This window comes from Symsagittifera roscoffensis, chromosome 4, assembly GCF_963678635.1.
Source record: "Symsagittifera roscoffensis chromosome 4, txSymRosc1.1, whole genome shotgun sequence".
Taxonomy (NCBI): Eukaryota; Metazoa; Xenacoelomorpha; order Acoela; family Convolutidae; genus Symsagittifera; species Symsagittifera roscoffensis.
This window is the reverse complement of record NC_087065.1, coordinates 59,940,574-59,965,470: the sequence shown is the minus strand read 5'-3', so window position 1 is coordinate 59,965,470 and position 24,897 is coordinate 59,940,574. Positions and strand designations below refer to the sequence as shown.

At 34.2% G+C, this 24,897-nt stretch overlaps 1 protein-coding gene across 1 annotated transcript in view; it reads right to left on the bottom strand.

Annotated features, from left to right (window-relative positions):
* Positions 1 to 24,897, bottom strand: part of LOC134844964 (piezo-type mechanosensitive ion channel component 1-like) — a 133,655-nt gene that overhangs the window by 57,531 nt on the left and 51,227 nt on the right. Inside the window, exons 14-17 of the mRNA XM_063861791.1 lie at positions 19,152 to 19,351; positions 15,602 to 15,900; positions 15,085 to 15,188; positions 14,459 to 14,688 (exon numbers count right to left, since the gene is read on the bottom strand). Of these exons, the coding sequence (XP_063717861.1) occupies positions 14,459 to 14,688; positions 15,085 to 15,188; positions 15,602 to 15,900; positions 19,152 to 19,351 (833 nt within the window). The remainder of the gene's footprint in view (positions 1 to 14,458; positions 14,689 to 15,084; positions 15,189 to 15,601; positions 15,901 to 19,151; positions 19,352 to 24,897) is intronic.

Here is a 24,897-nt window from a genome sequence, read left to right as displayed (position 1 = left end):
CACCATATAACTCAAGTTATAGAGGAAGATCACCAGAACGAAGAAACACGCATAATTCATCACAAAATCACTACAATAGACCAAATAGTCGAAATAACTACTCCAGATCACATTCAAATACACAACGATTTGTTTCTAGATCTAATTCCCAATCAAGAAATAACTACTATCCAAACAACCAATCACGAAATTCATCATACAATAGGAATAGAAACTACTCCTATAATCGAAATAGAAGTTATTCAAACAACCGAAACCAGAATTACCCGAACAATCAATCAAGGAATAACTCATATAATAGATCGAACTATAACAGACCAAACAATAATTACCAAAACAGATCGCGAAATAATTCACAAAATCGACACTCAAGTTATAATAATCGTTATAGAAATTATTCCCAATCACCACACCGGAATAATAATAACTATAATAATTCTAATAATCGCCACAGAAGTAGTACACCTAAACATCAAAGACAAATCAATCAAGTACAATCTAATCCAGAAACAACATCAGACCCTCCAGGTATTGATGACACAGTAACTGATACGTTACAACTCAATCAAATAAACTGTACATCATCAGATTCAGAAAGTGATACTGAAAACACTCTTTCTATCAATATGATAAAAGTCGAAAATGACTATGAATCTGTCATATATGAACAACCCTTTTCATCACACATATATGAAAATCAATCAGAATTTCTTCAAAATTATTACACTACACCCATAAATTCCACACCAACGACGCAAGAAACAAATGAGATTAACACTACAAATCAAACCAATAAAAATACCAAAACAAAATGCTTGAATACAAACCACATTTATCAAAATATACAAAAAGAACAACCCAAAGAAAAAATTTGGACAATACCATTTCTCTTAGAAAGCCCAAGAAATAAAGAATTTCAACCACCAGACCTTGAAATAGATTTTTTAATTGATTCAGGAGCAGAATCAAACATAATAAACATCCCCACATGGAATGAAATAAAAACCTTACACCCAAAGCTAACACCTCTTGAAACCTCCAGCAAACTATCAACAGCACAAGGATCAACATTGATAAACTACGGAAAAATCCAATTATTTCTCCTCCCCACCAGAACAATGGAACAAAGCAAAATTTTAAATAAGCCATTTAAACAAATATTCCATATCACTGACATTAAATATAATATCATTGGAATACCATTTATTTCGAAGTATATACCAACAATTAACATACTAAATAGTAAAATATTAATCAAAGATAAATATACAAAAGCAAAAGAAACATCCTTAACATTTTTTCAAAGATTAAATAAACAACCACCATTCTTTTCAAAATTCTACCCGATATTTAACCAACAAAGAAAACACTTGAAACCACTATCAGGAAATATCTATAATTTTTCAATCAAACAAGTTCACCAATATGATAAAGAACAAAACAAACAAAAATTTTATATGTCAGAATTTGAATTCAAACCTATTCACAAATTTTTCAAAATCACAATCTCATCCATAAAATATTTGAAAAATTCGAATTCCGATATCATTTCCTTACATGTCTATAACAACACACCTTACCAAGTAACATTACCCTTAGGACTTTTAGGATATTGTGAAACCAACGCTACAATATCACCAATACACGAAAAAGCCTATCGCGTAAATAATATACTCCAATTACTAGATATTTGCCAATCTACAATTCTTAATGAAGAATTATCTATAAATAATATAATAAGTAACGAAAACAGAAATACGGATTATTTCACAAAAACTCCATATTTCAAACCTACATTCAACATAAGTAACTACACAGAGGACCAACAAAAATTTTTAACAATGTTTAATTTCCAACATTCACAAATAACACAAGACGAATTCGAAAAATTAGCCAAACAGCTAATTAAATATTCATCAGTCTATGCAACATCAAAATTCGATGTTGGAAAAATCAGTTCATCACTACATCTCCCGTTAAAACCAGACGCAGTTTTCAAAAAACAGAGAGCAAGTAAAGTACCAATTCACTTACATGATAAAGTAAACAGATTACTCGACATTTTAGAACAATACAACATTATATCACCAGTTAATAAAGAAGAACAACCAAAAGGCAACACATTTATCAACCCCGTTATCATTCTAGCTAAAGGAGAATCATTAAAAATCGTTCTCGACGCTAGATACCTCAATTCACTCATAGATGAATCAAAATGTAATTGGCCCATTGAACCAATACAAGTTATTTTAACAAAAATAAACGGCAAATACTTTACAACCGCCGATATGAATAGTGCATACAATCAAATGCCACTAGATGAACAATCACGACGTTTAACACAATTTGTTATCGGAAACCAACAATATGAATTCAACCGCTTATTCTATGGAATATCCATAGGACCAGCAGCATTTTCAGCTTTTATGAGCAAAATTTTTAGACCACTGATACTCAAGAAAAACGCAATCACCTATTTAGACGATGTTTTTATGCAATCACAAACAAAAGACGAAATGTTCAATGTTTTAGAAAAATATCACCAAATACTTCAGAACGAAAATCTGAAGGCCGCCCCCGATAAATCACACTTCTTTTTGACAAGAGTTAAATTCTTAGGACATAATATAGAAAGAAAAACAATCACTCCATTGAAATCACGCATTGACGCTATTCAAAAACTTCAACCACCAACAAATAAAAAGAAAATCCAAGAATTTCTTGGAATGTTAAACTTTTTAAGTAAATATGTTTATAAAATGCAATTATATCTACGACCATTTTATAACATCCTTAGACAACAAAATAATTTTGAATGGAACACAGAACATCAAACACGATTTGAAGAAATAAAGAAACTTTTAACTGAACAAATTTCAAACACAATTCCAGATTCAAATCAACCATTTTATGCAATGTGCGATGCTTCGAACTTTGGCATCGGTGCAGCACTATTACAATCACATAATGGTACAAATAAAATGAACCTCATATCAGCAAATTCTCGATTATTCACTCAAGCAGAGCTACGACTCTCAACTCTAATGAGAGAATGTACAGCCATAATATATACACTGACAGAATATGAATTTCTGATACTTGTATCAAAACATCCAACAGTTCTATTCACAGACCATAAACCAATCATCTTTCTCTTTACACAAAAATCTAACCCAAACCACCGAGTTTACAGATTTCAACTAATTCTAATGAAATTTCCAAACTTACATATAGTTTGGACTGCAGGAAAAAATCTTGCATTACCAGACACCTTAAGTCGAAATACACCACCTGAATTACTTACACGAAAAACAACAGTTGAAATACCCAAAAACATAAAATTCTACCTTGCAGAAAACGAAACATCACCCCGATTGGAATGCAAATATGCAGTAAAAACTGATATTGAACAATCACAAATAAATAATTTACAACATTTCCCACTTTATTTAGATTGTCAAAATAATCATTATGAAGTTGATTTACTTGGAACATCAACTTTCAAACCAATCACATATTCTCAATGGATAAAAAATAACACCCAACAAAAACGAACAAAACAACACCTGCCTAAGAAAGACCATTTTCCACTAATTGAAAAAGAAGATTTAACTGATAAAATAAATTTATCAGGACCACAAACAAATGATTCAAAATACACAATAAATCAAGTTTTTGACCTTCACGACCCACTTGATACAATACCCTTATCTAAATTAGAAATCGAAAACATTTTTCTCCCCCCAACAGAAATAATTACAATTTCAACACTGAAACAATATCAAAACCTTGACCCAGTAATTCGACAACTGAAATCATGGCACAAATATAAAACTAAACCTATCAAAGCAGATTCAACCATTCTAGGAAACAAAACACTCCTCCGATACTTTCGCAAATTTAACAACACAACAATTAACGAAAATACAGACCTTTTAGAGTATAACCTGAATGAATCTACAGTTCCATGTCTCCCTTTAAGTATGATTCTTATAGCTTTTAATATTTCACATACACAAAATATTAAAGGACACTCTGGATCAGAAAAAACATATTCAAATTTTATACAAAACTTTTATTTCCCAAATGCACCAATTTGGATAAAAGTACTATGCAATGACTGTATAGTATGTCAACTAAATAAACCTTACCCAAATCAAAAACAAATAGCACAAAAACAAGATTTTAAAGGACAAAGTTTGTACTTTAATCATCGTATCTCATTTGATACTAAAGGACCAATTTCACCCTCATCAGAAGGAAACTCCTACATTATGGTAATTGTTGACGCATTTACACATTATGTAGCACTTAACCCAGTACCACATTGTAACGCTTATTACGCTTACACAACACTCTATGAACACTGGATAGCAAAATTCGGACTACCAGAAATTTTAGTTACAGACAACGGTACAGAATTCATAAATAATGAAATTATCACACTATGTCATTTATATAACATTAAACACAAACCACGTACATCTCATGCACCTTGGACAAACGGCTTAGTCGAAGGTATGAACCGTTCATTACAAGAATATCTTAGATGTATCATCAACGGAAATGATACAAAATATACCGAATGGTCAGCAGATGTAAAATTATTTCCCTTAGCGTATAATTCACAAATTACGACAACTTTAGGAATGTCACCATACGAAATGGTTTTTAACCAAAAGCCACGCAAACCAATAATGTTTACAGCAAATTCTCATAAAAACGCACAAGGTTATTGTCAACCAAATAAAGACTCAATTTGTTATAACCTACCTTTACATACACACGATGAAGATCATTTTCATCACCCACAAACTCTTAAACTAGCCTCCGGTACACACACCGAATGGATTTTAAACAGAGATAAAAAACACAATGAAATTTATCAAAAAATAACAAAAAAGTTATTACAAAGACAAAACATTAATGAACAAATCAATTCACGTTTTACACCAGCCTCCGATTTAAAAATTGGAACATTTGTTTTAATACCTAATTTTAATACTCAAAAAGGAATTTCTAAAAAATTACAACCCCTTCGAAAAGGACCATACCAAATAATTGCAAAACCCACTGATGTCACATATAAAATTACCGACTCAAACAAAAAAGAAATCGTTCAACATCGAAACAACCTATTACCTTATTACCCAAAAGAATACGCACTCCGCGAATTAACTCAATTATATTCTTTCACAGGATTAAAAATCATTCAAAATGAACCACATCTGAAAAACACAGAACAAAATGATAACCCCACCGAAAATCAAAACACAAAACCAATCGCCACCAAAAACAATACACAAAACCATAAAGAATCTCCAAAACAAAGAAAAAATAGAAAAATGACCGAACAAATAATACCCCAAGAACAAATCGACAAATCAGAAAATAGAAAAACAACAAGACTCCGAAATCAACCACGTAAAAACTATAAAATATTCATCCCCCAATCTAAAATTTTAAAGAAAGTAGAATTTCAAAAGTAATTTAAACATTTGCTTCACAATCTTGAAACCTCCGAAACATTTTTCATTTACATTTTTCAAAATAACATGCTGACAAGTACGTAATAATTCTAGTTCAAAATAGACCAATAGGATTCATCCAATCCGTCACTTTCTCTAACTCAAACTAAGACCAATTAGACGAATCATATAGAACTCCAGGCACATCTATAACTATAACTTTACGACCTCCAGGTCAAAAATAAGCAAACCACTCCAACTTGACAACTAAAATAAATATCACCATAATACCGTACCCCTCCCTTATCTAATAACCCAAAGATCAACAATATTTCCCAAACTCAGACCACGAATACCCCCAAAGCAAATTTGTTAACTTAGCCTAAAGTAACAAAATGAACATTTTAATTAGCCTAAAGTATAAAAATCTCACCATACCCCGGATCATTTGACAAACAAAAATAAAGAAAAAGACGACCTCCCAGTCACCATGAAAATTGCCCCCAACAATTTTTTACAAAACTCAACCCACTTGTCAAAAAACTAATAAATAATCCGACCACACTAGAAAATCGCCTCAAACAGCAAAAAATATTCGACCAAGAGATCATTTCTTAAATGCTCTTCTCTCAATCAGTTACTCAAATACTCATAAATCTTAAACATTTTTTTACAATACTTGAAACCTTTATAATATTTCTTTTTGATATACTTGAATCTTTTCTAATAATCCTAATCATTTTTTGTAACATTTTTTTAATTTTCTACACTATACTCGAACTATTCCTCCAACTTTCCAAAACCCTTGATTACATCCACAGGTACGAGTCATATAACTTGTCTAAATGATACGAACAATTTTCAGTAGAACCGATATTTTTTTATTGTTTATAATTTTCATAACATTTTTATCATCCCTCATTTTGACAATATGTAAATGTATAAAGAAAGCAATCTTCACATTTGCCCTAGCAACAATCCTTCTAATTCTTTTTTTGGAAGAATATTATAATAAACACAAAATTTCTCACTAAAGTAATAATTCAAAAAACCATCAAAAATTGCTACCCAACAGTCACAGAATCAGTCTTCACCGACATCATCCCAAGATAACCAAACACCACCTTCAACTACTCAAAATCCTCAAACATCTACACGAATTTCTTTTCAAGACAATCCATACACTTTTGAAGAACGACATGCTCGTTTATCAGAACCACTAGAACCAGTTCAAAGACAAGCACCTTTAAGCGAACCAACATATAACCTATATCCAACACTACCACAAGAACTAAGTAGAATAAAAAATTCTAGTCAAAACCAAAATACAGTCGAAATAAATAGACAAATTATACATCCTCGACGAAACAGAAATTTTCAAACTCCCCGAGTTCATTTTGATATACCTCAATCCCCATCACAAAACACTCCAGAAAACCCCATTGGTATATTACCAGAAACCCCTACGCTTCTTTCACAACGTAGCACCTCAAGCCTACCATCAGATTACTTAGGTTCAACACCAACATCTGAACAAATACGTGAAAATCCCTTTAACCCCCCAAACCAAACATCACGATTCCCATATTGGACTACACATTCATTTACACAAGGTGAACCAAATTTAGTCAATGACCCCATAAATATTTCTACGGATACAACAACATCCTCATCACTTCCAGAAACATTATCACTACCATCAACACCATCAATAAGCCAGTTTTCACCACCACCCTTTAACTTAAATTTTCCAAATAATCTCGACGCCAGATATCGAGAACAATCATCAATAAATATCCCTTTAAGACTAGATTGGAATACATTCACAGCACCTCCACCACTATTTGGACAACATCAAGAAAGTAACCGCCTTCATAACTGGGCACTTAATAGATTACAATATCGCCAAGATATTCACAACGATATCCGTGATCACAATATTCAAATACTCCAACAAAACAGTTTACAATTAAAGTTTGAAATCACAGTTAAGTTAAACAATATTACCCAACATCCCTACCCATTAAATCCACCTAACATAACAGCTCAATCACTACCACCACCGTTTATAACTACTGAAGTAATATACAAATACGACAGATATACCAAAAACACAATTGGCTACATTACATTTTATAATCCATACTCAGGATTATCATACACATGTATATTCTAAAATTATTAATTTTTCTCCAACTCCTTTTTCTAGTAATCTCAAATCAAAATATAAACCCTTCTCCTCGTACAGGACCACAAGATTTATTAGTAACACATTACGATTGCGAAGAAAATGAACAAAAAACACTACATAAATATGCAATAAATCAAGTATCACAATGTGAAACAGAACCACAAGCTATAGAAACCACAGATGTAATAGCAACACTCTATTCAAAAGTCCGAGCAACAACAGTTACAGGTTATAAATTCACAGCAACATTTTCCGAAAAGAAAGTACATTGTTCACAAGTCTCGAATGGAAACAAAAACCGACTTGACCATGAATCATTCTATCAAAGCAATATAGAACGTCTTTTACATCTCAATCCCGACGATTGTAAAAATGAATTACTTAGACTAAACATCACACAAAATAAAAACTCCGCTAGAAAGTTAGTTAATTTTCAAGTTTTTCCAGACTCCGTACATCAATCACAACTTGAAAGACACCAAGGACATATAAAACTAGACGAAAAATACCCGTATAACGGCGCACACGGACGATTAACCTATGACCTACACGATAAACATTGGATACCACACATTGGTATAAATGACCCATCAAACTGCAAAGCAGACACAAAAAATAAAGGATACCAAGAAATAATGTTTTTCGATTGGAAAATACAACTCGAAAAAATACAACTAACACGAGATTTATCAGATAATACAATGATCTATCAAGGAATCCGATTACCTTGTAAAAATGATCAAGGTTATTGCGACCCTACAACGAGAACACAAGCAACAATTGTTTGGTTCCCCGAAGATACATGTACAACATTTCAAGTAGCAAAAATACACGCTCGTATGATAAAATTTCACGAAAAATACTTTATACAATCAATTCCATATGAACAAGTCCATCCATCACGAAAACTAAGTTCAAATTTTAGAAACATAGACAATATAGAAAACAAATTGACACGTTTCCAAATATATCAAGAAACAGAACTTGCATGTAAATACAGGAATCCACTTCACAGAACACAATACTCTGAAATATTAGTTGAATACGAAAAAGGATTCGACATGACCACTGGAAAAGTAAAAATCGACCCATATGCCACAGGTCATCCTCTAAACGAAGGAACATCCTATATACCAGTTAATTTTGAAAAAAGCAACGGACAACCTGGTGGACATCTAAAACCCCATGACACCAGAAGCACACGCTTACAAGAATTATCACTAATGAATACTACATATTTCGGTAATATCCACTATGATATTCATTTAGATATGAAACTAGATTATACAATTAGCCGAATTTTTCAAGAAATGTCACTCTCCGAATTAGAAACACTACACCACCTATGCGAATTAGAACGAACACAAATATTACAATCACTTGCACTAGCAGTATTAAAAATACCCTATGCAGGATACTTATTATCTGGAAATAGATCAAATTTTTTAGACTATGAAGGAAACATCTTATGGTTTTATACTTGTACTAAAAAAGTATCACCACTATACGTTTTTGAAGATAAACGATGTTATAAAAGAATCCCTATCTTTTATAAGAATAAAGTACATTTCGTGGATACACTTTCACGAAGAACCTATTTCTGGGATACCGCAGTCCCATGTGGATCAGAAAACAGCCACAATGTAGTACAACTAAACCCTGATGAAAATAAATATTATCTTCTCACTCCATATCCCACATTAATGCAATCACTCAAAAAATTTTCACCAGAAAGCATTCGCGCTATTGCTCGAAACCCAAATATAGACTTACAATCAATAGGAATCTATTCAAAATCAGATATTCAACATCACATTAGAACACAACAATTCCAAGAATTATTAACACAAATGGACACTATACAAAGACAATCAATAGACCAAAATTTACGCAAACTTGCAGAAACCGCAGGATTTGCCGATATCTACACGCAAGACTATAGCGGATATTTTAAAGACATTAAAGATTATATATATATCTAAACGGTGAAAAATACCGTCCCCAAGATATATCACCAATTAACATTTTTAGCTTTGTTACACTCAAAAATGAGATCCTCGATTTTCTAGGATGGCCCTACTACATCTTAGAAAAATTGACTATTTTATACGCAATGTTTAACTTTATTGGATTTCTTTTCTCACTTTTAAAAGGAATCTACAACACATGTGCTATACACACACAGGTCAATCGACAAGCAAGTGTAGCACGCATACTCTTTGCAGGATTTTTTGGAATCTTTTCTACATCTATAAACAAAATTCTTTTAGACGCACAAATAAAGGAATATAACACAAAAATAACAACACGACAAAATACATACGACGAAGAACATAACAATGTAGACATAACGCCAACGGCACCACAATTACCACCCCTACCAAATAACCATCCACTATCCCTAGTCCCACGAAATTTTCGAAACTTAGCCATCACACATAATCCAAATTTTCGACTCACCACATCACAAAGTCCCATTCAACATATAATGACACACCAGTCACAAGATGATAATACTTATGAACAAATTATTGAACAACCCCATACCACCGCTTTTCAGTCTCAAAATAATCATTTTTTTAGCCCACGATGAGCCGCCAACTTGGATCACTACACCGATCAAATTCCCACCCAACCAATCTTACCTCTCCAATCCCAATAATACCACTTTTTGCTTTTCCGCCACCCGATTTTCCATCTAGTAATGTAACATCAGGCATGAATTCCGACACTAATTCACACATCTCAGTTTTATATTCCATCTCACAACTCAATAACCCGAATATTGAAACCCCCGATGAATTTGCCGACTCAGAACCATCTCCATCCAATAATTTTCATAACTCTTCTAATTTTTCTCAACCCCCTTTTCAACCCATATTATCCAATAACCCTGACCCAATCACCCCCACACCCTCTTATGCTTCCCAAGTTACCCCAACCTACTCCTCATACCATTCTGACCAATCATCTCATTCTCCAGACACCCCCCGAATCTCCCCAGAGCTAGATAATTTTATTACCCTTCAACAACAACCCTACCACCTTAATACCCCAACCATAAACCAAATCTCCTCCACAATAAATTCATCCAACCCCCCTACCCCTACACTCTCTTCAAATTATACTGAATCATTAGCACCATCATCCACATCAACTGAATCTTCACTCAACACTAATAGAGCTTACCGCACTTTTAAAAGAAAGTTCCCCAACCATCCTTTCCCAGCAAAACCAGGAACAGCCCGTGAATACATCAACCATCCCAAGCATACTAACACAAAGGAATTTTTAGCCATCACCTTACCCTCATTCCCACAATACACCTTAAACACCCCCCACGACACTAACGAAACACGCAACTTTGTAGATGAATACGTTTTAATGCCCACTCTCTCTTGGACCTCATATTATCATTTTACTAACCCTCTTTGCTTACCTTTATCTAACACTCACATCGATATAGAGCGAAATACGGACATGCTATATCGACTCACTACACCACTAACCGCTAGACAATTTACTTACGTTGGATATAAAAAATCACTAAAAACACACACTGCACCTAGAGCTAACGAATATACACTCGAATACTATGATCACAACATCATCAGAGCTAACCAAGATCAATTCTTAGACGACGATCGCTTCGCTAATCCACAAATTACTGAGAAATTTTTCATCAAGACACCATATATATTTACACTAAACATTTTCGACCGAAAGTTTGATCACATTATTTCAGAAGCACTAACAGACACACAAGCATACGAAAGTTTTAAAGAACGCTTCCAAATATTTTCACTAACCTTTCATTTCCTTGCACCACACGAAAGAGATTTACACTGCTCACACGATATTATGTTGCGCACTAAACAAACCCACACATATAGTTATTATCGCTTCATCCAAAATCACTTTGACCTACACACACCCTCTAGACAACCACACCATCGTTTTCAATTCATTAATTCCAAATACACTTCACCATTTTTCCTAAATTTCACATATTGTATTAAAGACACTAACCTCCATGGTATTCTTCGTAATTATGACCCCATAACCCAAATGTACATCTTCTGTCCAATCACCAAGACCTTCAACGCCGAAGAATCCCGACCCTTCCTTCTCCCGCACGAGTTTGTACAACCCATAGAAATCCCAATTTTAGAATTCATCCACAACACTAAATTCAATCACAAATTATATAATCTAATCCAAAACACACCTTATGAGTTTGCAGTTGGCACTGAAGAACTAACCACTATTAAGGCACTTCAATTGCTTTGGCCACTGCTTCAAACTAAAAATGTCATCCGCATCTTAGCTAAACTACTAACAACTTCAGAACTAATTCACGACATCTTCCCCCACGGTTTTTTCCCCGACGACTAACAGGTAAGTATGAATTAAATGAATATTACTAACTAATTAAAATATTAAAAACTCACCATTCTTTATCCATGTTTTCTTTAGATTTTTAGCCTTCATCCGACAATCACCTACAAAAACCACAAAAGACAAATAAAAATCGCAAATTTCATCAAACAGATTTCAAAAATTCTATTAATCTCTTACACTTATAAATTTATAAATTTAATACCAATGCAGTAAATTCATTTCTAAAATTTTCCCCACAAGCAGTAAATTTAATTATGATGAAAATTTGTAACTTAAAATTCCCCCATAACTAGCAGTAAATTTCCAAATTCTATGCAGTAAATTAATAAAATGCAATTGCAGTACTAACCTTTTGATATTTTCATTCATTCGCACAGAAATTCTATCCACACTCGCACAAGCTCGCCCACGAAGAATTGTTTAAAATAATGAATTTCAGTTTCAAGTTTTCACACTCAACAACTCTAACATATAATAACATGTTTCAAACTTTCCTTTAACCCGGTTGGAAAGGAATCATATACTAAACAAAACTAACCAACGCAGCTTACTAAATACCACAAATCATAGAATAACAGCATGACTAAGAAAAGGAAACCAACGGTACCCAAACCGGATTAACCCAGTTTAAAACTGGATAATTTATTCTTTTGAAGACTATTATAAAGTCTAAGAAAGAAATAATAAAACACAAAAAAGTCGAAAGACAAACCCATACCACGAACAATTTGATTTTTGGAAAAAGGACATAACCAACAAGACATAAGAAAAACCACAACAAACCCAACATAAAACGTTGTCACATAACAGGACCCCTCACAAAAACCGCATGAAATCATACTCCCACTCCTGGCCTAACCCACCAGGAAGGACGTCCTGAGCATGCTCTATAGCCGGCCTAACCCACCGCGCTATATCCACGCTTTGTGACCACACCACTATTTTTAATAAGAGCTACTCAAGTGTGAGTAACTCTTCAAAATAACCGAACTAAAACAAAAAGCTTTTGTGAAAACAACTAACTAAAATCATAACTAAAAAATATTAAACTAATAAATGTTTTATAAAATGTAAATTACATTATGCAATACATAGATCAGAATACAACACCAAGGACGAACATCCAAAGACAAAACGACCCCGCTACACTCGAGAGAGAATGACCAACCACAATCGATATGCCACTCACAATCACAACTCAAAGGATTTAGAGTACGACTTGACTTCGCAGAAAAGGACTTCATTGAACTAGACCAATGACCACCTCGATGACCCAAGTGTACGTACAGATCCGAGTAACCAGGCATCCCCTCCACGCACAATCTCCACGCCATTCCCAAGCTAGATCAGACACAAAAGAAGTTCTCCCCGAAGAACAGAAAAACCTGACATAGCCAACCATTCTGAAATCAGAATTGATTTTGTTGCAGAGACTCAGTCGTTGTCACAAGAAGAACACAACGTCTTATGTCCCTAACTCCAGCTTCCTGAAACTTCTTTAACAAAGAAGAAGCGGAAGAAAATTATGATGTTCACCAAATACCAACGTCCATCATCCATCCTTGAATTACAGAAGAACTGTTCTAAAAAACTCTGTAAAACCCGGATGGGTGGAACCTGATCTAAACTATATTTTATGATTGGATAAATTAAATGTTTTACCAATGTAAAGTATTTAATATTAACCAATCATGATCCATCTAACTAACAACCCACTTATTTGTAAGTGCTGAAGTTACTTGTAATTTCAGCACCAGAGAGATTTGAATTTAACTTAGAAATTAGTTGGACTCTCCCGAGCACTTCAGCAACCGCAATAAACCAGTATACCCTAGATCTATTGAGCCTAGCAGAGACTAGTTAAACAACCTGAGACTAGATAGTATAAGAGTAAGATTAGGATCGGTATTAGACTAAGAAGTTGCACGAATCTATCCGGCCGAAAATAAGATAGCGTGACGAGCAGACGGTGTACCCTATCCGAAATTACTCTATGAGTTAACCACCTCGGTTCTAACTCACCAGTAATTGAAAATTGCCTAACTTAGGGGTTCCAAATAACTTGGGGGGTCACTGAAAATTGCCTAACTTAGGGGTTACTAAGTAGGATCCAAAGTAGCTGAAAAAGGTCAAGAGGTCACCTGACAGTTTCACTAACAAATTCAACAAGTGAGATCAAATTTAGTAAATTCTGCGTAGTTGTACAGAAGATTAAGCAAACCGATTTGAACTAACAGATCATAAAGATCTCCCACGCATCAGGGTTTATATAAAAATATGGAAGCTAGCAGCATTTATTATATCACTGCTCTCGTTCATGCTCGAAAAAATCATGAAATGTATTGGAATTGTTTTTTCCATCTTTTAAATGAAGTGTACACGACAACAATCAACTCACATCTCTGACAGACACGAGCATGCCCATACAACACAACAGTTTAATCATGTGCAGCTCCAGCAGTCTCCACCAGAAGTTTCCAATCTGGGTCCAGGTAGTCTGCACCCTGCCCAGCCACACACTCTCAAGCAGCCACTCGGCACTTCGACTCTGCTTCCTCCCCCCTCCTCCCCCTCTACTTTCCCCTGTTCCCCCACCTACTTGACTGGTGGTGGTAGAACTATCTTTGTCTAGATTACAATAAATATAATAGTAAGAAGAGCAAAAAGTAAATGGAGTAGAAGAAAAACAGCCTAAGAACTGTCGAGCATGTGTATCACTTCCACTGTTAATCAATGGTCCTTATAATAACCAGAAAAATAGCACAAAAGGCTCGCAATCATTCATTGATTGAAATGAATAAGAAAAAGCAGATTTTCAAGAAATTAAAGAGGTAAGATTAGATTTTATTATCAGTTGTATTTTTCAAAACACGGGACTTTTTTTTCTTGTTGTTGGTGCTTGCTTGGCGACTTAAGTGAATGACAATAAGAGTCGGTTAAAAACGCCTAGAAATCAAATTACATTTAATCTACAGCAATCGGTACAACAACATCTTACCAAAGTTGTTGAAAAAATTTACTCACGTTTAGGACGAACTTGGTCATTAATGTGGTTTGATTGTGTAATATGATTTTGATGATTGGCCGATATGGATTGACCTTTTCGAATCCGATTTTTGAATCCATGACTGAAATAAATGTTTTTCTAATTTTTTCATGAAACTCTGTTATAATCTAAATTATATTTACATTAGTTCCTTTTGTAGAAATCTAACAAATGAAACTTTTAGCCGATTGCTACTTATTTATTTATCTTCTATTGCAGAATCTTAAGGTTTCTAATTTAAAAACTGTCTAGATCACTGTCACATAATTGATGGTGCATTGAAATTAACATTTTGAGCTTTAACTTGTGATCTATCGTTTATCTCTTGTCAGAGCCGGTTATACACTTTGCTCGAGTGAGTCAAATAAAAAAACAGCTATTCTGAAACATTTAAAAGACTATATTACATTTAAAAAAAAAGAAATTTAAAAAAATTTACCACAAAAATTGCATGTAGTAGAGCCAATATCTTAAATTAGAGCTGAATATACTTACTCGTCGTCGTATGAAATTCTCGTCATCCTCAGTAGAGGTTCATGAAAGTAGTGCAGTTGTATATTGCACACTAACACGAACAGAGTCGGGGTCAGTAGCTTCGTGAACAGACCCGAAGTGTTGTGCTGTTCCAAACCGAGTGCCTTTAATTCGGCGTCGTCCAGGTGGGTGATTTTCTTCCAGTAGCGAGGGAAGGATTTGAACTGGTATGTGTAGACTGTTAAGAGCACCAGGATGGAGTAGATCACAGTCACCCACCAGAATCCGGCCATTGCACGACGCCACACGGAGAACGAAATCTAAAAACTCAAGGGGTTCTTTTCACTTATTCGGCCCAACTATTAAGAAAAGTGAATTAAGACGCTGATCGAACTGTATATAATTTAGTGAGACGGCTCTTAAAATTTTTATAGACCGTTTGACTAAATAATTTCATTCATAATCAAGTGATTATTCTCGACCCGACCCCACACTATATATTTTGTTTTAAGATTGTTTAGCTCTGAGCTAAAACACTTAATTCTGATTGGCTCAAAATTGCAAATCAGAACCCAATTAAGATCTTCCCCTTCAAAGCATTTGGGGCGAAGATGTTACTTTAAAGCCTAAAAAATCAGCTTCAGTTTTTAAATTAATTATCTATTCAGAATCCCAAAATTAAATAATTTGATTTAGAAAGTTTAAACTGAAACTTAAGAACTTTCCGGCGTTGACGCAGCAGTTTGCTTCACTGGAATATCTACACTGAAAAAGTTTTCTAGTTTTCAGATTGTTTGATATGCTGATGCATTGAATACAAAAACTCCCCAAGTGGGCTCAGAAAACTGCGAGAAGAGGCAATTGTTTTACATGTAAACATTAGGTTTTTTGGTAGAGTTTACATATGTCCATCAACGATTTTGTATGGTTGCCAATAATGTTCTATGGCAGGCAAGCCGGGAATACAACAAAATGAAAGCAGCAAACGTCATTTCTGATCACTAACATATTTTTTTGATGGGCAATCCCGGAAATCAAAATGTAATTGTCATAAGCAATTCCGTAGTATGAAAATTCCCTCGATGCATGGGCTCTGCATTGCTACAATTTTTGCAATTTTCGGTCTGATTTCAGCAACTTTTGATTTATAGTATGATCTGCTAGACATGTGTTTTCTCGCAAAATGTTTACATATGAATCAATTACTTGATTAAAATACACAACTGGTTAAACGGAACATTATTTTATTTGCCCCGGTGGTGACACGCATTGATTGAACAGGGCATATTCACCTGACTGTACAACACTGCCGAAGTACAACAGTGCACAAAAAAATAGTTCACATTACCGAATTTTTTCTTTCAACATGCCCAACAAAGAAAAAAAATACTGAAGACACTTAATATCGCCAGATCGTGTAATCGATCTCTGCCATGGTAATGATATTGTGCGAGGACGAGGTCTCACTTGACCTCTAGCATCAAGTCTATCACAGCCTGACCCAGTGTGGCTGCAAAGTACTAGCACGTGAAAATTCTAGACGAAAAAAACGGCCTTGAGTAGCAAAAAAGAGCTTCGCTCATCAAATCAAGTCAGTCTAGAATATGAGGAAATAAGCGAAACTGACGGGCTGGATAGCTTTTCATAGACTCTCTGCGAAGAGCAGAAGTCACATTTAAACTGAACTTGGAAAGCTTCATATGCCTCTATTAAATACAGCTATTGTCTCCTTTTTTGTCTTTTTCCTTAGCTTTTAGTGGATTATATCCCATATTAAAAAATTTCGAGGAAAGTTTCAAAATTTTTGTTCTTGCTTCTGTTTTTTACGAAAACCCAAAAATTGTTATGAAAATGACCACTTGTTGTGTTCCAGATTTAATGCCAATTTTTATGTAGGAAATTTAATTTTTGCTGGAGAAGAAAGCAAAAACCAACAAAATTTTGGTTTTCAAAAAATCGAAAATCAATTTTCAAACTTGAGTAAACAGCTCTGGCGCAATGTTGAAAGTGTCATTGGCAATAAATGTATCCTAATTGCCTAAGTTTTAAAAAAAAGTCTAGATACGTGGCCAATGCCTCAAAATCTACGCTTTTTTCCAGAAGAAACTGCTGCTGAAAAAACTAGTTCAAAAGAGTATGGATTTTTTATTCCGAAAATCTCTCGATTTTTTGGACACTTGTAGTTCGGTATTTTTCAACGCTCCGTATACCTATCAAATTACTAGCAAATAGCGAGCGAGATAAAAAACATGGCTTAGGAGGTGTCTTTTACTTAATTACTGAAAATCAGAATTCAGCTAAATGCAAACACAACTCAGATAACAAATCTCCGCTACATGTAAACCTTTTCAGCCAAAACTCCCCTAAAAACCAATCAATTTAATTTAAAAAATTGAAAAAAAGCATGTTTGAAAAGTTTCAAGCCAAAGTCAGCAAAAATGAACTATTTATTGCATCAGTATGTGACAGATGGTTGACTAAAACTTTAAACCCTTGTATCAAAACATTGGTGAGAGTTTTTTTGATAAATTAAATTCAAACAAAAACAATTATAAGCAGTTCGTTAGCAAGTAAAACATAATTTAATGACCCTAACGTCTACAGAAAAAAAAATAAAACAACTTTAAAAATTTTGAAAATCGAACAAAAACTTCAAACAATTTTTTCTTTCGGTCCAAAAATTTCCTTATTTTTTTTTAGATAGGGAGATTGAAAAAAAAACACAAAAGAGTAGTGATAATTTTCTATATTTTGTAGTAGAATGAGGTCCGCCTTCAATGCAATTCTTATCAGTTACATCTAATTTAGTTTGCAAAAGGACTAGTAATTTACATAATTATGGATGTATTTTGTTATTTCAAAATTTTTGTTCGGACCACTCCCGTAGAGATGTTTTTCCCACACAATTTTGACTACCCCAAAAAAGCTCGCTGGTCAAGTGTGTGATCTTTATAAACCCGTTTTAATCGTTACTCAGATCCAAAAAAAATTGAACATGTTGTTTCCAAATTAAAGAAAACGAGTCTTCAAATTAGCATTTTTTGAAAAATGTCATTTTAAAAAAATTCTGTTTTCGATTATTTATTGCAATAAAATCTGTGCTCGGATTGCCGTGTGCTATCTACATAGAGCCCTGCCGGGACTTTGTTTATTCATCGAAAAGATGGAACAAAATTTAAGCCGATTCATATCAATCGGATGTTTGAAATCCTGTTAAAACTAAATGAGCGCAGACATCGGGAGTGGCAGTGAAGTGGTAGGGAGTGGTTACGAAGTGGTTGAGACCCACCATGATCCGTGCTTGTTGCTTGAGGGTGAGGCAAATTACACAGCCCAGAAAAATCACCAAAATAATGCATGTAGTTCTTTTAAGCAGGGAAACAACAGCGGTTCTCCGCGATAAACTGAACAGCTTGTATGCTGGTCCTTTCCCTTGTGAAGATATCGTCTAAACTAACTTTGAATATAACTTCAGACCTAAACTAACTTTGAATTTTATCTGGCAACTTTTACTTCGGATCTAAGGCTTTGAATTTAATTTTGGGATCTATCTATCTGTTTAGTATCCTACCCCGTATAGTGCGACGAATGCGAGGAAGAGTATCATGTATATAATCTTGTAGGCGACTACGTTGTCGTCCTCCAGAGAAACGATGAGGAACATGGCCACACACATCACCACCCAGTACTTCGTGAACACTCTGTGAACTTTGGTGTACAGTCTCGCTATCACTTCGTTGTGGTTGTCCGCCATCTGCGGATGGTACGCGTCTGAAACGATCGCAATGACCAAAAAACATTCACTTTAAAAGCGAAATTCGAAAAACTTTTACTATTTCCACCCCTGTAGTACTTATTATGAATATCAACCCCTATAAAAACCTAATTCAACGGTTAAGCATAAACGAATTTTGTATTTTGTAACGACTTTCCCCCATTTCCGACTTGGGGGATGGTAATTACAAAAATAACGAAGAAGAACCAGAGGTTGTCAATCAAAGCTCCTTAGTTAACAATAGATTCCCGGCCTCAACTTCAAAAACAGTGTTTGATATAAAAAGTGTATTTTTTCAATTAGGCACATAAAAAAAATCAAGAATAAAATGTCATAACTTTCCCTTATATGGCCGCTTGTGACGAACCGTGCCCTTAAAATTACTAAAGCATATAATACATTGATGATAGTAATGACACCCTCTCCAACTTTTTGTAAAATGAATCCTGGTGCGTGTTTTAAAAGGAGGCGGAACTTATGAGTCTATATTTGAATAGTTTTTATCGCTAAAATAAGCAAGGTTTTTCGAGTTTTAAAACAGAGAACTAAATACGTGCAGCTGTTGCACCAATTTTAATAAGTACTACTTTTTTCAGTTAGCAGAACAGTTAAATGTGAGGTGCGGCACTCCAGTCAAAATGTGGTCTAATGATGTTGTCAGTTTGAAGCTAGAAATAATATAGATCCAAAATCAGGGAGCTGTGTCCAAATTTGACCATCTCATCCGCTTGCAACGCTAAATTCAAGGAGCTACATTTTTTCTAACGGCGCCAATATACACTAATTTTGAGCAGTAGCGGATTTGGAGGGGGGGGGGGGGGGGGGTACTATTTTGACATATCCGTTTTTGGCTGACTGACCTTAAAATTTTTCTTAAGGTTCCTTTGGCGCCAATCTATACTAATTTTGAGAAGGGAGCGCGCGCCGAAAAAACGCATTTTTTTGGTCTAAATTTTCCAAAAAGTGCATAGAAACGCCTTTTTTGGCCTGTTTTTTTTTACAAATTCGCCTGCGGCGCAGAAAATTTTGTCAAATTAGGGTCTTTTTTAGTGATTTGGGAGGGCTCAGAAAATCAATTTGGTCGACATAAAAAAAGGTCGACAAAGTTTTCAAAAAGTTTTTGAAAATCAGCCCCACCTCGAGAAATTCCTAGATCCGCGCCTGATTTTGAGGGATATCACGCGAGATCAGCATTTTGATTGGATCTTGTTAACTATTAGACCCCCCTATGGTGCTACCGTGTAACGAATCCCCAACCCCCCCCCCCCCCCCCCCCCCCCGTATAAAGAAAGAATTGAACAGTTAAGCATATAAGAACTTTGTACCTTATTAACTATTTCCCCCTATTGAAATGCATCTGGCTCATCCGCTTTTCTGGCCCATCTTATAAATAACTTCCCGGCCATCAACAGTAGCTTTCAAAACTAACCATGGAGTGAGAAGAAAATTCCAAGAAACCCATTTTTTCTGCTTATCTTGGTTCCATTGTTTTGGGCCCATAAAAGTTCAGCTAAAAATTAACCATTTAATGGGCGGAAATTTCCATAAATTTATTTTGCCCAACTCATAGATAGTTTACTGGCTTATAACAATTCCGCTACAACTAATCAAAAATTCATGCAATATTTCCAACTTATCTGTTTTTTTTTGCCAAATTCGGTTCAAAAATTCTCAGCTCAAAAATGACCCGGAGTTGTGAAAAAATTTAAGATTTTTGCCTTTTCTACTGAACCCATGAAAAAACATCTGCCAAAAAAAAACGCTCAATACAAATCAGAGTTTAAGAGAAAACTTCAATCTTTTCCACTATTTCTACAAACTCCATGCACAACTTTCTGCCCTATAGTATTCCATTTAAAAGCAACCAATGATTGAGCGGAAATATTTTCGGCGAACAAAAATATCCTAAAATTCAGAATTTTCTGCTTGTTTCAATGACCATGATTGCAAAACCGAAATATAGAAGAGCAGAAGAACCAGCATTTTCTTCTGTTTTTACACTTGCGAAGCTAGTGTATTATTACGAACCTTCTTTTTTTCCAACCTAAGTCGCACATAGTGGTGCGGCACTTTTATGGTTCAGCTCCCCAATAATGGTGGGGCACCTTTACAGCTTTAATAGCATGTGCTTTGACATTCGATTAATTTTAAATTAATACAGTTATTGCATTTTTAGTTCTTCAAATAAACCAAAAAAAAAGCTATTTATTTCAAACATCATCACAACAAAAACACATGATTTCAGACATTTTCTATTTCAATATAATTCGTAATTTTTTGAAATGCACAATTTATACATAATGTGGCTTTATGCCTTGCAATTTGTTACATGCAAAGTTAGTGTAGATGCCTTTAATTGCAAACAATAATTGAATATAAAAATTTGTTATTTTCCAAGTTTTTAATAGCAAAATTGAGTCGATTTGTATTTGATGCTGAATCGCATTGGTAAATTGTTAGCATATGTAGTTGATTTATTAGTGTCTAGTGTTTGTCGGTTGTTAAGCTTGAGTGGCTGAGGGGATAGTGAGTGAGACTCAAAAACTTCGATTTGCAATAGGTCGTAGATTCGAGTTCTTCACGCAGCCGAGTTTTTGCTAATTCGAGGCTGATTTCTACTTTTTCTTATTTAACTTGATAGAGCTGCTTTTTGGTCGTGTTATCGCAAGTGTTTGCGAAGCACAGCTTCGCATTTATGCACAACCATTTCAAGCGCAACTTTTACCTTTAAAAATTCATTCCAATAAAATGTTGGATAAGCGAAGTCAGAGTAATGCACAATCTGGTAAACAATTTTCTGAAAAATGAAAAAATTCTCCTCAAAAAACAAAGAAAAAACAAAATGGCCGTAAAAAGATTGATGTGCTTGTTTCAGTTCTCGATAAGTTTGAATGAGTAGCTCGAAAAAAAAAGAAAAAGATTTATGTACAAACCAGAAATCAAAATAAAAACAAATAGAAAAAAAACTACCAAAAACTGATATATGTTCTATAAAAAAATCAATAGAACAAGATCCGGAGAGATTGAGAAGTTTAAATTGACTGGTGGTAGTAAAAAAAGGTAGAATGATCCGAAAAGTATTCACAAGTAATGCTTAATATCTCAAAATCAACTCTGAACAAACAAAATGCACCTAAGTTATTTATAGAGCTTAGAGTAGGATGAGGTTTAGTGAAGGATGAGTAGAAAAGAATAGCTCACATCAGTTTTGACTGATTTTTTTTTTCAAAAACTTACCTGTTGAAGTACAGAAAATGTTGTCAAAATAAGGTCGTTATGGTGCTTTGTAGAGCTCGTAAAATGAACTTGATCGACTGAAAAAAAGGTCGACAAAATGTGTGTAAGTTTGTTGTAAAAAACCTCCAGGAATCCTAGAACCAGACCTGTAGCTAGAACGAAGAAATGAAAAAACGGTCAATGATTAAGCGCAAGATGTGGGAAGGGGATTTATGGTTTGGACCGACCGAGCTGCTGATTTAACATTCGGAAAGAGTTGTCGTAAAAAATCTGTGAGTTAACAGGAATGGTTTGAGATAAAAACCTGTCAGAGCAAAAATGCAACAAAACGATGAAGAGTTAAACATAATAATCGAGAATGATCGTGAAGTCTTGTGAAATATTTCAGAAATGATATCTATGAAAAATATTGGAATGGATAGAAAACGGAAGTAAGGGACAGGTCAAACAGATTTGAGAAAAACTAATCTGTGATGAAAGAGCAATGGAAGGAAACCGCAGAAGTTACGGAACACTTTTTCTCTGCAATTTATAATTGATTATTTTTAAGTTCCGATCTTTCCAGAGAATGATTTTCACGCCAAAAATTTCTAATTATACGGCTCAAAACTGAACATGCCAATGAAGGTGCAGAAAACCATGACTGGAGCATTTTTACTACAAATAGTTTGCTTTTAAAAAAAAAATTCCGATTCGAGAAATATGAGCGAAGCTGCGAAAGTAAAAGCAAATTGATGAGAAAAAGTAGCATCTAAATTAATTAGCACGCAACTAATTATTTATATTTTTTCAAAAGCGTGAACTACTCGGATTCTCAAAATGAAGAAACGCTGTATTCAGGCAACTCAGGGTATGTTTTTGAATGCGATACTGAAAAGAAATGCTGTATGAATTTAAAAATCATTATAATACTGTACAGATTCAAAAAGAAAACAGTATAAAAATTTAATGAGGCTAGGTAAAAGGTAACTTTCTTTGAAATACGCTCCTACTCAGAGCGTCAGAACTCTGAGAAACTCAATCACAGCAGAAACAAAACATTTTTTGATGAAAAAATTATGCAACATTTGCAAAAATATGATGAAGTCATTAACAAGCCCAAAAACTACTTAGACCAGAGAGATTCCAAACAAGTATCATCCAAATACAAGAGTCACAGCATTATCCTTAATCTAAACTATGTTGCCAAGAAGTACTGCAAAAACAGCAGTTGAAAAAAAATAACAAAAAACCATATTTACAAAGCAAAATTATTGTTCCGACTTTCGATACGAAAGTAACGGAATATTTGTGCTCGGGGTGGGTTTTTTTTTTCTTCAGACAAATTTTGACTTTTTAACTAGCCATTTTTGACGGAATTTTTTTTATCATTCGAAAGCTATTGTTGTCCTGAGCTTATATTTAAAAAGATATTTCACCTGTGATCATTTTTCGTGAAGTTATGAGGGTTTAAAGATTGCCATTTTGGCCATTTTGACCAATTTGGGACAATTAACGCGCGATATAATTCGCGCTATTAACGCGTAAGCGGAGATTTAGTCCGTCTTAGAAATCCTTCCAAATTAGTTGGAAGAAGCTTATTTGCCATAATTGATTTGTTACAAGGAGCGAAATCTATCCTTTTGTACTTTATTTGGCGTGTGGGGGGATGATTTTCATAAAAATTTTCAAATTTTAGAAAACTTTTTTTTTCACTTTTATTACATTTTATTAAACATTAAAAGGCAGCCGGAACATTCAGGGCTTCGCCCTGATACGAGCAGTCTTGTTTTTCTTGCAATCAAATATCAAAATTTTATTTTTTTGGAGTTTTTTGATGTAGAAAAATAACCCAACAAAAAATAACAAAAAAATACTATCAAAAAATTCAAGACGTTATCATTTAACCCAAGGAATATATAAAATTATAAAATCTCCTTAAATTTTGTTGAGATATTCTGAAACAAAAGCGTTTCAAAAACATTAAAAAAGCAATTTTCTAACCAGCGAAAAAATTGGTAAGACGGCAAAAATTAAGCAAATGCCCCGCACGCCGATGTTTTTTATTTTACAAAATTAGATGTTTTATTTTTTTCACAACAAATTTGATACAGTAGAATTATAAGTCGGAGGTGGAAGAACTATGTCATGAGGCAAACAAAATTCCAACGAAAAAACCGATTTAAAAGACAAGAAAAAGTCAAAATTTCAAAAATAATATTTGACGAAGGCACTTGGCAATCATGCAAGTAGCACAGCTTAACTAATAATGTCGATAAATTCAGTAACTTCCGTTCATGGATTTTAGAAATCAGATCTATGAAAA